The sequence below is a fragment of the Taurulus bubalis genome (genome assembly GCF_910589615.1).
Source record: "Taurulus bubalis genome assembly, chromosome: 2".
NCBI lineage: Eukaryota > Metazoa > Chordata > Actinopteri > Perciformes > Cottidae > Taurulus > Taurulus bubalis.
Window position 1 is genome coordinate 6,712,404 of NC_136590.1, and position 16,415 is coordinate 6,728,818.

At 44.4% G+C, this 16,415-nt stretch overlaps 1 protein-coding gene across 1 annotated transcript in view; it reads right to left on the reverse strand.

The window, feature by feature from the left end:
* The window catches only part of sdk2b (sidekick cell adhesion molecule 2b), a gene marked incomplete at its 3' end in the record, with an annotated part of 76,112 nt that overhangs the window by 32,597 nt on the left and 27,100 nt on the right, over positions 1 to 16,415 (reverse strand). Inside the window, exons 6-17 of the mRNA XM_079237365.1 lie at positions 15,728 to 15,918; positions 14,646 to 14,729; positions 14,361 to 14,555; positions 12,040 to 12,156; positions 11,557 to 11,724; positions 11,058 to 11,160; positions 8,276 to 8,452; positions 7,147 to 7,283; positions 5,233 to 5,380; positions 2,584 to 2,724; positions 1,818 to 1,999; positions 740 to 855 (exon numbers count right to left, since the gene is read on the reverse strand). Coding sequence (XP_079093491.1) covers positions 740 to 855; positions 1,818 to 1,999; positions 2,584 to 2,724; positions 5,233 to 5,380; positions 7,147 to 7,283; positions 8,276 to 8,452; positions 11,058 to 11,160; positions 11,557 to 11,724; positions 12,040 to 12,156; positions 14,361 to 14,555; positions 14,646 to 14,729; positions 15,728 to 15,918 — 1,759 coding nt within the window. The remainder of the gene's footprint in view (positions 1 to 739; positions 856 to 1,817; positions 2,000 to 2,583; positions 2,725 to 5,232; positions 5,381 to 7,146; positions 7,284 to 8,275; positions 8,453 to 11,057; positions 11,161 to 11,556; positions 11,725 to 12,039; positions 12,157 to 14,360; positions 14,556 to 14,645; positions 14,730 to 15,727; positions 15,919 to 16,415) is intronic.

The window sequence follows — 16,415 nt, forward strand, 5'->3', positions numbered from 1 at the left end:
CGCTTCCAGGGAAGTAAGGAGCTGGCAAGAGGATATCAGAGGGATAGATACTTGACTGTCTGCCACTCTCGCTTTTTTTTCATCCTCCCCCTCTATCTCTCTTTCATCCATCCCTTCCTGAAAGTCCTCCTTTGCTTCACTTCCCATCAGCTTTACACTCTTTAATTCTTTTTTTCTCCTTCTCCCTTCCTCACTGCTGCTTATGTCTCGCTCCCTCTGGAGAAGAACATCTTGGTATTTAAAATTTTGATTTGTACAGTGACCCCTTTCCACCCAGCTGGGTGAGGCCTGTGGAGCGCTATTGAACAGAACAGACAAAGAAAAAAAAGAAACCCAAATTACATAATTAAGTCGCGACACAGTCAATGGGATAAAAACAGAGCTACTCTCCGGCTGTGGCTTTATGATTCCCGGTGGGTTACATTTCTTTCTTTCAATGCATTACACGCAAGAGACAGAGATGGACTATACTCAAGAGCCCGTGACCAAATAATGAAGACATTCATCATTACGCGCAGCACAGCGTCACAATAAAACATGACAAATGGTCGCAGAGATAAAGAGGATGACCTCCGACTGACAGATGGGTGAACAAAGTCCATCATTCACAGTGGCACCATATATCCCTTTGCCCCTTGGCTCCTCTCTCCTCACCTAGAAATACGTGACACGACAAGTTCAGCCCTGACAGTTCTGGCAATGGACGGCGGCGGCGGCGGCGGCGGCGGAGGCCACTGACCTTGTATCCCTGGTTGATGCCGTTGATGAACTGAGGGTTCGGGGCCGTCCACGTGAAGCGGATGGTCGTGGAGTTGACCGACTCGGCCTGCACGTTGCCGGGTGCGATGGTGGGTACTGAGGAGGAAGGAGGCGGGAAATGAAGGTGTGAGAACTGCTGGATGTCTGCCGGCATCTATTTTCATGTCAGTATTGATCGCTGCAGCGCGGGTCAGGGCAGATACTGCCATCACTCTCCTTCTGGTGACACGAACACCTAACACCGGGCTCTCTGCGGGTTTGTTTGAGACGCTGTGAGCGGCTTATAGATTTCAGGGCGGTGCCACACCTTGGTGTGGTCCTCACCAAGAAGAATCAATGTTAATGCAGTGAAACATCAGATGGTTTCAATCAGAGACGGAAATTAACTGGACCTGCACCTGCAGGATGTCGCATCCCAATCTTATTTATCATGAGTTATCATCACGCTTCAAGGAAAAACTTAAACAAACAGCTTTGGTCAGCATCGGTGGATGTTTCTTTCAGTCAAGAAAGGATTCTTCAACGGCTGAATTTCAGGGATGCTGCGTCATCGAATCCCACCTGAGGACTCTTCCAATTCTTTATTCGGGGGATTTTCAAGGATGTGTGCATCAAAACAGCCACAATGTTATGCGCGTGATGTATCGCGCCCTCAGAGTCACAAACAAGGAAAATATAAACAAATTTGAGGCGAGAAACTTTCTCTTTGCTAACCGCGCAAGAGAAACAGCATATTTTCATATCTAACTCACTAAATTTGATGATTAAAGCACTGTTGATGATTGTTGGAACAGCGGAAGGAGCTAACTAAGTTTTATTTCTGGCGGGTTTGAATTATGTTTGTTTAACCATTAGCGAGTTGAGGGGAGCATTTTAACTGCATGTTTTTATAAGTTCGTAAATCATAATAATTGGCAAAATCCCTGTTGATTTTAATGCTGTTATTTTCATGTTTTGAATCTGTGTACATCGTTTGCAGGAAAGCAAAATCAATATTCCGACTAAACGATGTAATGCTTTCTAATGATGATGATGATGATGATGAAATGAGTCCTCACCTCCCTGCAGAGTCCACTCGGTGACTTTATGGCTGAAAGTGCCCAAACCCGCCCCGTTGTAGGCCGCCACCTCAATCTCATAGTTAGTCCAGATGATGAGCTCCTCCAGCAGCAGGTTCGTCACATCGGGACTGGAGATGTTCTTCATCTGGTAGTCCACAGGCAGCCCAGTCAGACGGTACCTGACACACACACACACACACACACGAACTGTGTTGTTTGGTCCACTGACAAAGCGGGGACGTGACAGTGCTTTGCCGCTTGGTGCAGTTCACCAGGCGTCCTGCTAGGGGGAGACAAAGCACCAGCAAACGTGCAATTAAAAAACCCACTGACAGCCCTGACTGCTGTCTGGAAAACACCTGCTGTTTCATTTGGATGTAATGAATAAAAAGCCCAACAGAAAACCAAACTAATTACATGTTTACAGGATTTACAGTCAGTTTGGCATATCGCTGACTCTGCAGATTAGCGTCGCTAAAGTTTTATTGAAGTCAAACTATTTGAGTTTTCTCTCAGACACTTTTTTTTCTTCTTCATATGGACTTGTTTTGTGTGGACTCTTATCCTAAACACATTTAGATTTGCTCATATTGAAAGTGCAAATCCTAAATGTCACAAATTAAAAGTGAAATCAATCAACTCTAACAGGACACAAGGGGAAAACATCATGCTGAACTGAGTGTGTGTGTGTCTGCGTGTGTGTGTGTGTGTGTTCCAGCCTTTGTAATAAACAGCGAGACAGCTGGAGGAGCAGCGGTCTCACCTGACGGTGTAGCCCCTGAGGACGCCGTTCTGGTGGCTTTCCGGCGGAGGCTGCCACTGGATCATGATGGACTGGTTGGTCCGGCCGCTAGCGATGACGTTTTGAGGAGCAGCACTGGGGGGCTCCTCTGGGAGGGAGACACTGCAGAACACACACACACACACACACACACACACACACACACACACGCACGCGCGCAGAGACACGAAGAGAGAGGAAATAGGTTTAAAACTAAAACTAAAACTCAAACTAAAAGCTTTGTAATAATGCAACAGCCTAAATGAAGCATATCAATTTAAAGCTAAATACTAGCTTAATTTCATCTGAAGCCCTTGCAGCAAACCCTCTCAACTGTTTCCTGCCACTTTGTTGTCTTTGTGTGCTTTTGCGCCACAAAACATGCACAGAGCCCACACTTATCGCCACAGACGCCGGAGTCACGGGATGCCGGGGCTTTGCAGCCACCTAAACGCCGTATATTCACTCTGACAGAACACCACGAGTGTCTGGGGGAGAAGATGCGTATGAGAGCTGGGAGGGAGATCAGTGGCGGTGACTAAGTACCAACTGGCGTCACGTGGCATCCAGTGCCAGCCTCTCCTGCAACACACAGACGGAGAGCCTCCTCTGGCGAGGGAGCTGGCAGCGAGACGCAGCGTGACAGACTGGTGGAGGGCGGGAGGGAGCGAGGAAGCTAGGGGAGAGGGTTAGGAGGGAGGGAGCGAGGGAGGGGAAGCTAGGGGAGAGGGTTAGGAGGGAGGGAGCGAGGGAGGGGAAGCTAGCGGAGAGGGTTAGGAGGGAGGGAGCGAGGGAGGGGAAGCTAAGGGAGAGGGTTAGGAGGTAGGAAGCAAGCGCTTGAAGTTGCTCAAGGCCACAGAGAGGCCGAACCTAAATGTCGCCTGAAACCCGAATCCCTCCTGTGGCTTTCCCCAATGTGTGTGTGTGTGTGTGTTTACATGTGATTGTGTGTGTTTGCGTGTGTGTGTGTTTACATGTGATTGTGTGTGTTTCTGTGTGTGTGTGTGTGTACATGTGATTGTGTATGTTTGTTTGTGTGTGTTGTGTTTACATGTGTTTGTTTCTGTGTGTACATGTGATTGTGTATGTTTGTGTGTGTTTGTTTGTGTGTGTACATGTGATTGTGTATGTTTGTGTGTGTTTGTTTGTGTGTGTACATGTGATTGTGTATGTTTGTGTGTGTGTGTACATGTGATAATGTGTGTGTATGTGTGTACATGTGATTGTGTATGTTTGTGTGTGTTTGTTTGTGTGTGTACATGTGATTGTGTGTGTGTTTGTGTGTGTCCATGTGATTGTGTGTGTGTTTGTGTGTGTACATGTGTTTGTGTACATGTGATTGTGTATGTTTGTGTGTGTGTGTGTGTACATGTGATTGTGTATGTTTGTGTGTGTGTGTGTGTACATGTGATTGTGTATGTTTGTGTGTGTGTGTGTGTGTACATGTGATTGTGTATGTTTGTGTGTGTGTGTACATGTGTTTGTGTACATGTGATTGTGTATGTTTGTGTGTGTGTGTGTGTGTACATGTGATTGTGTATGTTTGTGTGTGTGTGTGTGTGTACATGTGATTGTGTATGTTTGTGTGTGTGTACATGTGACTGTATGTTTGTGTGTGTGTGTGTGTGTGTACATGTGTTTGTGTACATGTGATTGTGTATGTTTGTGTGTGTGTGTGTGTGTGTGTGTACATGTGATTGTGTATGTTTGTGTGTGTGTGTGTGTGTGTGTGTACATGTGATTGTATGTTTGTGTGTGTGTGTGTGTGTGTACATGTGATTGTGTATGTTTGTGTGTGTGTGTACATGTGACTGTATGTTTGTGTGTGTGTGTGTGTGTGTGTACATGTGATTGTGTATGTTTGTGTGTGTGTGTACATGTGACTGTATGTTTGTGTGCGTGTGTGTGTGTGTACATGTGATTGTGTATGTTTGTGTGTGTGTGTACATGTGACTGTATGTTTGTGTGTGTGTGTACATGTGATTGTGTATGTTTGTGTGTGTGTGTGTGTGTGTGTGTTTGTGTGTGTGTGTACATGTGACTGTATGTTTGTGTGTGTGTGTGTGTGTGTGTGTGTGTGTACATGTGATTGTGTATGTGTGTGTGTGTGTGTGTGTGTGTACATGTGATTGTGTATGTTTGTGTGTGTGTGTGTGTGTGTGTTTGTGTGTGTGTGTACATGTGACTGTATGTTTGTGTGTGTGTGTGTGTGTGTACATGTGATTGTGTATGTGTGTGTGTGTGTGTGTGTGTGTGTGTACATGTGATTGTGTGTATGTTTAGTACACGTATATATCCCTCTTTGCCGACTCTTGGCTGAAGGGATCAGTCAAACTGGTTCTATAGGAAACGGTTCTGCAGGTTGACTTTTCTAATATTTCTATTGCCAATTAAATGAAAGGCATTCTAGTTCTAGTGGATTTTAAACAAACCTACAATTAAAAAAACGAGATGATTCATCGACATGTCCTCATGAAATTGTTGGGAAAGGTGTAGCTTTAAAGCCCCCCAACAAGGGGAACGTACATTGCCATTTTATTTTTCTCTACTTCTCAGATAAAAGGGACAAAGACGTGTTCTGGCGTTGAAGTGAAGCGGTGGGAGGAGCTGTAGGATCTGTGTTTGACTCACCGCTCGGTCTCCTTGCTGAACTGCCCCTTCCCCACATCGTTAACGGCACAGAGGCGGAACTGATAGGAGCGCGCCGGGATCAAGCCGTTGACCGTCACCGCCACGGACTGCGGCTCGATATTGGCCAGCAGGATGGCCCAGGGAGCGTCTGGAACAAAGGAAACATCAAGTTGAACGCGGCGTTCCACACGCACGCCTCTCTCGTTCAGGGCTTTGCTCACCGCTCACCTTAACAACCCCATCAAATGTAACATTTTGTAAGGAACGAGCCGAACATCTCTGGCAATTTCCACTAATATTCAGAAGGGATTTTCACTCTCATGCCGGCAATCATTTTGTCACGGCAGGTCACAGCAAAAAAAAATTAAAATTCATTAAATAAATGTAACAAGTCATGCTGAAAAAAGAAAGGAAGATTGAAGCCTGAAACTGTTTGACAGTGTATCAACTTAAAAGGAACACTTTTTTGGGGCAGCCTTTAAATGTGTGTGAATAGGTAATAATAATAATACATTTTATTTGGATAGCACGTTTAAAAGATACCCAATGGTCAACACAGAAACAATAAAATCAATGACAAAACAAACAAGAGAGATGGCATCAAAGCAGATTTCAATAGACGAGTTAACCGGTGAATGTAATGCTGTGTAAAGCGCTTTGAGTGAGACTAGACAGGCACTATATAATTACATTATTATATAAAAGGTCCCTCCGTGTTACCTTGAATCCTCCGAGGAAACTTTTGCTTTCCTCACATGCGTCAACGGTGAACGAAGAAACCCGAAAATGGAGTCGAAGGTCCAAGTCTCATTGATCTGAATCGCCTGCATTTTCTCTAAAACCTTCCTGCAGAAACAGTCTCTGTTGTGCCCCCTTTTACTTCAATTCATCAAGAGGTCTTGGGATCATTCATTGCCGCAGAGGTATGCAAGGAAAAATAATGAATAATTCTATTCACGAATTCAAGGTAACGGCGGGTGAGAAAATGATATACAAATGAGTTTGTGAGTGAAGTTTTCCTTCAAGCTGTTTGTTCCATGCAGAGCAGTGAAGTGATGGACTGGAGTGAAGCTCACACTTCCAACATTGAGATGAGAAGCAATGATGGACGTTCTTACCGAGTCTTATTGATCAATGCTTTGTCAAGTTATTGTCTGTGTGTGTCTTTGCAGTTTAACACTGACGGCATAGAGGCCTGGCTGCGTGGAAATGAAATAATAAAAGGAATCCGAACGAGCAACTTTTAGCGTCTTTAACCCTAGAAAACTAACGTTGGGTGATTTTTACCTGTGTGATTACGTCATTTTCATTGTGTTGCTTTTGTCTGAGTTGTGTGGGTCTTTGTGTAGCTTCATGCTGCTCACAGACGTTATTAAAGGTGGGCGTGTCTCTCTGCTCCGATCCCTGTTTTTTTTCAACAGGCACGTGTTCACGTGATTTTCGACGTTAGTGATAGAGGGTCAAATATTTCCGGGTGGACATTACCACTGCAGGTAGACTGTCAAGGCCTTACAACAAGTTCATGACTCCACTATTTATATTTTTAATCATGTTTCATTGACGATTCCCTAATTCTTCACCCGATTTTTTTAGGGTCCACCCGTGATACGTTTTTTGTTTAATGAGAAGTTCTATAGGGTAAAATAAAAGAAGAGTACTTCAATTTGGCTTGTATTGTTGTGTTTTAATATATTTTGATGAAAAGGATTTTTTATCAGGTACATTATATCGGGTAAAATATCCCTGATGTTAGTGATTATTACTATTTGCAACGTTAGTGTTTTAGAGTTAAGGCTGATCCAAAGAGCCGAGGTCCCTCTCCCTCTCCGAGACCTCATTATACACAATTCATAGATCCGGCACAAAGGCAGAGATGCGATGCATCGACGCATGACTGGACAATAAGTGACTTACTGTTCTCTGAAACCTCCAGGACGTAGCGTATGAGGGGGCTGTTGCCGTCGAAAGGCTTGGCCCAGGCCAGGTCGATGGCTCTCTTCTCCGATGAGCTCAGCACGGCCGTGGGGTTCTCTGGAGCATGGGGCAGCTGCCTGCAGGGGAACATCGGGCACAACTTCCATCAATAAAAGAATCCCACCTATCAAATCCTCCGCGGGGACAGAGCGCTGCAGAGCGTCTTCTTGCACACATCTGAAGTAAAGGCTGAATGTTCTACAACAGCTAGCCGGGTGATGAAATGTGGCACGACAAGACGGCAGAGGCGGTTCCTTGTCAAGATGGACACGCAGGAAAACAAAAGGAGATAGATATCACCTGAGGGGTGTGGGGGAAATGAATTGAAAGGCATAAAGAGACAGACGGAGAAAATGCACGGATGAAGACATGAATAAATGAGGCCAGAGCCGGGGATCATTAATTCATTCAGCCGTGAATTCAGATAAGCACAGGCAGATTGATAGATAAACCGTAGAGCGCCGAACGAATGACCGGCAGTAACTCAGTCAACGAGGCGGCCGATAGGGGGGGCGGAGAGAGACGCGCTCAGTCGGCGCGTCGGTTTGGCAAACGGAAAGTTAGACGCGTCATTCGCATTCAGTTTGCCCCTCGCTGTATACGACACGAGCACCGAGTCTGCGAGAAAGAAAAAAGATTTGAGGAGACAAAAACGATTCACGGGAGTTTGTGTGAGGACAAGTGTGGCGTCTCGCTAAGTAGGCAACGGAGAGAGGGAGGGAGGGAGGGGGGAGGGAAGGGGGAGGGAGGGAGGGGTGTCCCGTGGGGCTGAGAGTGTGTCGGGTGAGAATGAGGACAAGGGAGGTGACGGGGGAAAAAGGTGTCATTTAATTGGAAATATGAGTCAGAGGTGTCAATAAGAACAGGATGGTAGTGAAAGGTTGGCAAAGAAGTGTGTGCTTGAGTGTGTGAGTCTGTGTGTGTGTGTGTGAGTCTGGCCCGTGCTATGTGTGTCTTCAATAGACATGTTTCTTCCTGTGTCTTTGCACTGGAGAATACCGTAGGAAAAAAAAATGAAAAAAGGTGCGAGAGATAGAAATAGAAAGCCAGGCAGGCACGCCATGGTTACCTGACACGGAGGTGGGCGCTGCGGGAGTCGTTGCCGCCGACGGAGGTCACTCTGCAGGTGTACGTGCCGATGTCGCCCGACCAGGTTTGGGAGATGTGGAGGGTGCCGTCTGCCTCCAGTCGCATGCGGGGGATGGACGGGACATTGATCACAGAGCCCTCTTTTTCCCAGATGTGCCTGGAATGCAAAGCCGTCAAGTCAGCTGGCCTGTTGCCATTAACGCCACCGCCACCGTAGTAGTCCCTGGGAAATTAATTTGAGAAGAAGCTTGACTGCGTACGGGCTCTTTGGAACTGAACAAACAGGTGGCTTTCGTGACTCAACCTGTATGTGGACGCACATTTCTCAAAATCACACTTCTTATGCACCAACGAATCCTGAAAAACATTTGCTTTTACCATATTGCCAGAACCTGACTCGTCGCCACCTGCTGAGATCTATGACGTGACGTCGGCCTCAGATGGCGCCTTAACTCTTTCTGACAGTGAAGCGAAGAGAAAACCGGGGTTCTGCTTGTTATTTACTCCGCCACAAACCGAGGAGAATGTGTTATTAGCGAGGCATTTCATCTTTCTCCTCTCTGTCTCTTCAAACTTTGCCCCGCACGCAATATCATAGCGGCTGTCGGCTGCATATCAAACGTTGAATTCCCACTCATCAAAAACCCGCACAGCTCAAACACGCTCGTCAGATGTAGCCTTCTCCTCTCAGCAGAAAGAGGACAGGATGCTCTATTGATGTCGGCCGCAAAGCTTGGGAGTACACAGTGAACGTCTGCGGCGAGGGTTGTGTGTGTTTTGCACCGGGATTGGTCTGCGATGGTTGAGCCCCGGAGACGCGTCGAGAGAGGGCCTCTAATGACATACATGCACGTCGGTGGTCGGCAAACACTTTGCACACGCGTGGGCGTGCGCGGGTCACGGAGACGGCTTTCTGTTCTCCGCTCGGTATTTGCGTTTGCGAAGGCATGCGCTTATTCAAAGTTTCAATTCATCTTCCTCACGCGGCGTCAAAGCACGACAGGACGTTTCTGTTATTTGTGTTTGCGTCCGTTCAGTCGGAGGCTCCTGTGAGGGCACTGGAGCGGCAGCATGGAATAAGACTCGGGGAGTTAAATAATAGATACGTTGTGCTTCGGGTAGTAAATGACTAATTAACAACCGACGGTGTGGAGAGAAGTTCAGCAAGTAATAACTAATGATGCAGCATCTTCACTAACAGATCTGTGGGCCTACATGGCTCGACAACTGCGCTTTATTAGGTATTCGTGTTGACGAGTGGAGGAGACACGTAGCCTCGATGGAGACGCTGTTGCACCTCCGTTCTCACCTGCCGTAGCGAGACCTCCCGGAATATCTTGCAACTATAGTCCAGAATGCAGCTGCAAGGCTTCAGATCAGGACTTTTAGAAGAGTTTTCTGTGATCTATTAAATGTGGACCCCTATCAAATTCAGAATCCTATTTAAGATTTGTCTGCTCGGTCGGTTGGTTGAACCTCGCTCTGGGCGCCAAAACCCAAAGAAAACTGTGGCTTTGAGGTTTGTGGCTTCTTCACTTTGAACCTCATTCTTTCTGGACTTTTGATCTGTGGGCATTGTGGACTCCTTTCAATGATAAAGACCTTTACACAGTGGGGCGGAGGGGGGCGTTTTTTTTTTGTCATGCGTACTTTCACACAGATCACGAATATTACACGTCCAAAAAGGAAATAGAGAATTATGATGAAAAGTCAAATACGTTTCTTTACTTTTTACTTTTTACACTGTGTTTTAAGCCTTTATAACATATAATAATGACAAATACTTATGATAATAATAATACTTATAATAATAATAATAATAATAATAAATATTTTTCTCCTGAAAAAAAGGAGCAAAATAATTTTGCCAAAAGGACATTTTTTGAAACATTTATTGATAAATAAGACAAAAAGGACCAGGCGGACTGTCATCATTACAGATTAAAAGGGTTAACCAATCACGTTGTGCGTAACGGACAATTTTAAAATGTACTTTATACATTTTACAACAACACCGAGGTTCCGTAGTCCGAACCAAGACAGCAACACTTTATTACTCCCTTCAACCTTGACCAGATCCACTCCTTTCATTCTGACCTTTCACAATAAAAGCTCTATACATGTATACTGCATAACTGTTTCCCAGAGGGAACAAAAATCCAATGAAAATCAATTAAATATCTGACAGTAGCTTGTAATATAGAACAATTCACCTCAGAGAGAGTGGCAAACATTGCTCTGGATATTTTTCTTACTGTCAAATAATTCCATGAAAAGATCAAAACCAACAATGAGTGCATCCTACTGGGTAGTGAGCGAGCGTAGCCAAAGCAAGAGGTAGCATTGCTGTCCAAAAACGATTATAAATACATTAATGAGAAACACTGAGTGGTGAGTCAATCCCATGTACACCTTACTGCTGCAATAAATACTCACTAGTGGACCAAATCTGTGTTAGGACACTCTGAAAATAGTCTCCAACAAAACATTAAGTAGAAAAAAAAACCCTCAAATATCAAGGGACCGACCAACACATTATTGGTTTTGGTTTCATTTATTTTGTTGATAAGAAGAAAAATATAAGCCAGGATCATTCTGTGAAACATCACCTCGAAACCGACCAATTTTCACTTCCCTTTGTTTCCTTTGACACTCTTTCACTGTGTCTGTATGTTTACTCTCTTCTATTGTGGAGCACTTCATGCCATCTCTTAAGCGCAATTTAAAGTCATATAAATAAACATATAAGAAGGTATTCTTACCTGACAGTTACGCTGGGGTCATGTGTGACCCCGCAGGTCATAATGGCTTTAGTCCCTTTGATGACACTCTGGTCCTGTGGGGGCGTGGTGATCCTGGTGCGAGCTGGGGGGAGAGAGAGAGAGAGAGAGAGAGAGAGAAAAAAAAGACACTTACAAAATGTCCTTCCTGAGAAAAACAATACTTAAAAAAAACAACAACATGCCAAACAGATTTCAGAAAACTCATTTCAGTTGAAATGACATGCTGCTGTTTTGTGTTTTGTTTCGTGATGGCTTCTTGCAGAAAACGCCTCGATGATGACTCCAGACTTGCCCAGAAGGGTGCCTTTGTATCCGAAGGAATTGTTATCGCGCGGCACAACCTCCTTACCTCAACGCCTCTGCTAGGCTCAATAAAACCACCACCACTGCCGCCGGTCGTGAAGGATTGCTTGATTACAACAGACGATATCAGGGATGTGTGTTTAAAAGAAATTCAAATTGGACCCTGCACGCTCACCCCAGACCACGAGGTCAGCGGACGCCTCGTCGATGCCCCTGGAGTTGCTCGCCATGCACGTGTAGGTCCCGGCGTCGGAGATGTGCGAGGGGGAGATGAGCAGGCTGCCCGACTCCAGCAGGGTGAACCTGGGCAGCTGGACCGAACCGCTCGCCAACACACGCTCACCTGGAACGCATATAGAGGGAGAGGAGAACAAAACAGATGAGAAAGGACATATACACAAGCAGAGACAACGGTGGACAGAATGAAAGGAGCCATTCAGGAACAGAATAGAAGAGAGGATTGTGGGTAAAAACAAAGACAGTGTTTCCCTGATCGGCTATTGGGATCCAAACATGGAATCCAATCAGGCTTTATTTGTTAAGCCATGTGGTCCCATGTGTAAAAGAAAACAGACAGCATAATCCCTAGGTGTGTGTGTGTGTGTGCGTTTGCATGTGTGTGTGTGTGTGTGTGCGTTTGCATGTGGGCAACGGAGACCTTTTTGCCAGGTGATAGCCGGTCTCGGAGCTCCAGAGGTCTCGCAGTGCAGGATGACTGACATGCCGTCGATCACAGTGCTGTCTGAGGGTCCGGCTGTGATATTTGGGGCAATGCCTGAGGGGAGAAAAAAAAAAAAACACAGAATAAAGAGAGAGCCCAGTACAGCGGAGAGAGACGGTAAGAGGGTTATAGAGGTGAGAGAATAAACGTCTATGGCAAAACCCCTCTTCAAACGTATTTCTTGTAAGCGCCAGCCGGCTGCATCTCAGTGTTTAGTCGATGCTTTGTCCCAATAATTCTTCACGGATTGACACAGCATTCACCTTGGTGCCACAACTGTCTGCTGCTGGCCTAGTTGTTTTTTTTGCACACAGATAGTGGATATAGGAAGAGGAGGAAGGAAAATGACTGAGGTAGAAACGTAGAAAAAGAAAGGCAAAATGTAGATAACTGAAATCCCCTATTTGTGACATGTAATAAATCAAAGCCTTTATAGGATGATAGAAAAGTGTATCGCTCCCGAGTGGAAAGAGGGAGTAGGGAGTTTGTTCGAAGGACAGAGGGAGTGTAGGAGAGGAGGAGAAGCGGGGACATGGATGTGTTAAGGAAAAGCGAGATGATGAGATGAGGTCTGAAGGGGAGAGAGAGAGAGAAGACGAGACGGTGTCAGAGCGAGAAAGAGAGAGGGAGACGGCGATGGAAGGCGTGAGTCGGTGAGAGAATATCATGAATTCTGATAATGTGGTGCGGCGTGGAGCGGAGACAAAGTTAAGAACATTAGATGTCAGAAACTTGACAAACAGACGCACACCGAGGGTTAAAATGAGGGTTCATTTACAAATGCAAGCAGTGGAGCATGCTAAAAAAATTAAAATAGAGGAATTCAGAGTGTTAGGCAGCAAACAGGTTATAAAGCTCCTTCTTTTTGTAGTAATGTAAATTTCACCGTGTAGACCTAATTGTCAGACTAATAAAGTCCATAGAAGGAAAACACGATTATTATTAACTGCAGTGAAATACAAATACATTTCTATATTTGTGAAAAACTGAACAATACATTTGATGGGAAGTTAACACATATTCAGCCAAACAGTGCTGCTTGATGTCTTGACCGATTGGATCTTGCAATGTTGCCGCATACATCCCTATTATTATAGCATTATTTGTTTCTATCAAGGATATTCATTATTATAACTAATTATCATTATTCACTGTTTCTATGATTTGTCTTTCTTGGGAGTAAAGCTCATGATGATTTTTCTACAGTTTGGCAAAAAAAGAGAGCGACCAGATTTGACAGTTGAGTGTTTCTTGCATTGATCGGTTAGTTTAGTCTCACATTGATCTCGACGTAGGAGTGAGTCAGGTCTGAGTGATAGGCTTGTAGTTATTCAGCTTATATACATCAACAGCTTCAGCTTCGGTTTTTAAGTTGTTTGTTTCTGCTGTGTTTTTGATCGCCTCCACATAATTGCTGTTATGTATAGTTTGCTGGCACGGGCGATTCACAGCTGTGAAATGCTGCTAAGCGTAATTATATTATGCGCTGTAAATGCTATGATAAAAAAAAAATGAAGATTCTACATTGTTATTTATTTAATGGACAGCATTTAAAAAAATAAAAGGATTAAAAAAATACGACTAAGGGTCTCCAGCCATGCTAGCCGCTTAGCTGAATGCTAACAACAGCATGCTAACACGCTCACAATGACAACGCTAAGTGGCGGATACTAGCATAGCGGCTGTCATTAGCGTTGTATATATTTAGTGTCAGGTGGTAGTCGGCAGGCTGCACAACCTCTTGGGACCATGAATGACGGCACAGCGTTTCATGGCATTCTATCTGATAGTGGTTGAGGTATCTCAGTGTAGAACAAAGCGGTAAGCTAACTGAACGACACTGTCATTGCTGGATGAAAACTAATATTCTGCTTGACATCTATGGGGCAAAACCCCAAGAAAAAAAATCAGATTTTTCTGCATTCTGATTGAACCAATTCAATTGGTGTAATCTTCTCGTAAGTAAGTTGCAGTTGAAGAAAAAATTGCTGGAGTTAGAATTGCCTTTAAAGCACTAAATTGCTCCTACTCTTCTCCCTCCATACAGGTTAGAATTGCTTTCCATTTTTGTAAAAGCAATTACAAGCCGTTTTTTTGTCTGAGCTTGACAAGGGGCTTGAAAGAGCTGTGTAATAATTTAACGTTACTCTTTTTTTTTATTAAAGGTTCATTCCCTGTTTTTAAAAAGCCACATAGTGCTTTAATAGCAGCAATTATATGTGGAAAAAAAAATCTTGAAGAGCTGCCTGAGCACTCACTGGTAACAGCCAGGTATGTGTTGGTCTGAACCTCTCCTGCCAAATTTCTGGCAAAGCACTGGAACATCCCGGTGTCATCAGGCAGGAGGCCGTTCACCTGCAGGCTCCCTCCCACCAGCACCCGGTACCTGGGCATCTTCACTGGGTTGATGGGCAAAGCATCCTTGTACCACACAATGTCTGGCTGGGGCACTCCTGCAGAGGGTGAGTGAGGGTTTACACACAATCGGTCACGCTTCCTTTTTTCAACGTAAAATCACATGAAAAAATGATAATGTTTTTCACCTCGTGCCTGGCAGGGAATGTCCACCACCTTCTCCATCTCTGCTGTGATGTGCTTCTCCGGTTCCTTAATAAACTGTGGGGGTTCTGCATGATGGAGTGAAAGGGAAAAACAGGATGACAAATTGATAAAATAAGAAGCAAGATTGCAAAGCATGCAGCTGTAATCATCACAGCACATAAGGTACCCCTTTGATACTGTGGGAGATCTTAAAGGGACAGTGCCTGTAATGGAAAATACTGGGAGGACGGTGAAGATATTGTACTGTTGCTTTAAAAATGTATAGCTCATGGGGGCAAACTGAAAATAATGGTATGACACAGGAGTTTAATTGCGGAAATCAGTAATTAATATACCATGGTGGGTTTGAATGTATCATTCAAAGTCAGGAGGAGAGGGGAGGCTGGGTTAGCTCCGTCAAGGGAAAAGTTCACCTCACCTTCTCCTTTGAATCACATTACAACCTTGAAAACATCAAAGTGTTTCGTGGGATGGAATGAAAGTGACTCAATGCTATTAAACCGTTTCTTGAGGCCAACCATTAGCTTTCTCCCTTTTAAATCAATAACGATTTCCCCTCACTGCCTCATAACTTCACAGCTGTCTTTGCAAGATTCATATAGTGAGACCGGGGATATTTATATCATTTTTATACCAGCTCTGTAGTTTGAACTTGCAAACCTTAAAATGCTAAGTTTACTCCCACACATTTGCTTGATGTACCGTATCTAGCTAAATGGAGACACTTTTTTTTCCCCTTTTATTTCGGGTGTCATGCTGATATAAAAAAAAGCACGCTCAGCAATTATACATTATGACTAATCACATCACTTTCTCTGTACCTCGTGCACAATACAAGTACAACATGATGGTGACCTTTAAGGGCAAAACGCAGAGGATGAAAACACAAACGATTTTCCATTACGCCTCATGTTTCCTTAGTATTTGTGCTTTCCCCCTTATGTTTTTTCCCTCAAGGCCCACTGTGAATATAGTCTAGGATAAATAGTCTAATTAAATTACTAATTGGCAATGAAAGAAAGAAAAAAACAGGCAAGAGCACACTTCAGTGAATCATTCTCACCTAGTACGTGCAGATAAGCCCCGGCGCTGACCGAAGGCACGCTGCTGCTGCGGAGAATGGCCTCGCACTCGTAGAAGCCGGCGTCGCTCACCACGGGACTGAGGACGGTCAGCCGGCGGTTGAAGTCGCTCAAGCCGCTGGTCACCAACACGCCGCTCTTACGCCACGAGATACTCAGCTTGATCAGAGGCCTGCAGAGCCAGAAGAAAAGTCTCTTTTTTCTTCTTCTGTGTGGTTGATAATAAATGATTCTGGTCCGGTGGGACACATATCCATCAATCTGTTTAATCTGCTGGAGCGTCGTGGATTGAAATACACACAAAAAAAAGTCTGTTTATGGGCTGAGATGATGCCAACTGTTTTCAATTCAAACTGATTATTTCATGAATCAAGGGATGTCATTATTGGAGCCGTCTGCTTTGATACTGCATATTCATTCAAGACACGAGAACACAAAACAAGAGAGAATATATTGAATTTAACTCCAATTATCATTCAATAGAATATACAACTTATTGTACAAAACAACATAGAGTTTGACCAAACACTACTTAAGATGGGTATTTGTGCAGTGCAGTACATGTATTATGACAAATTATATAAATGCACAGTGAGTTAAAGGGTCATTTCCCCCAAAATAATACAAAATATATTTTGGTGTATAATTATTCTGTCCATTAGTCATTAC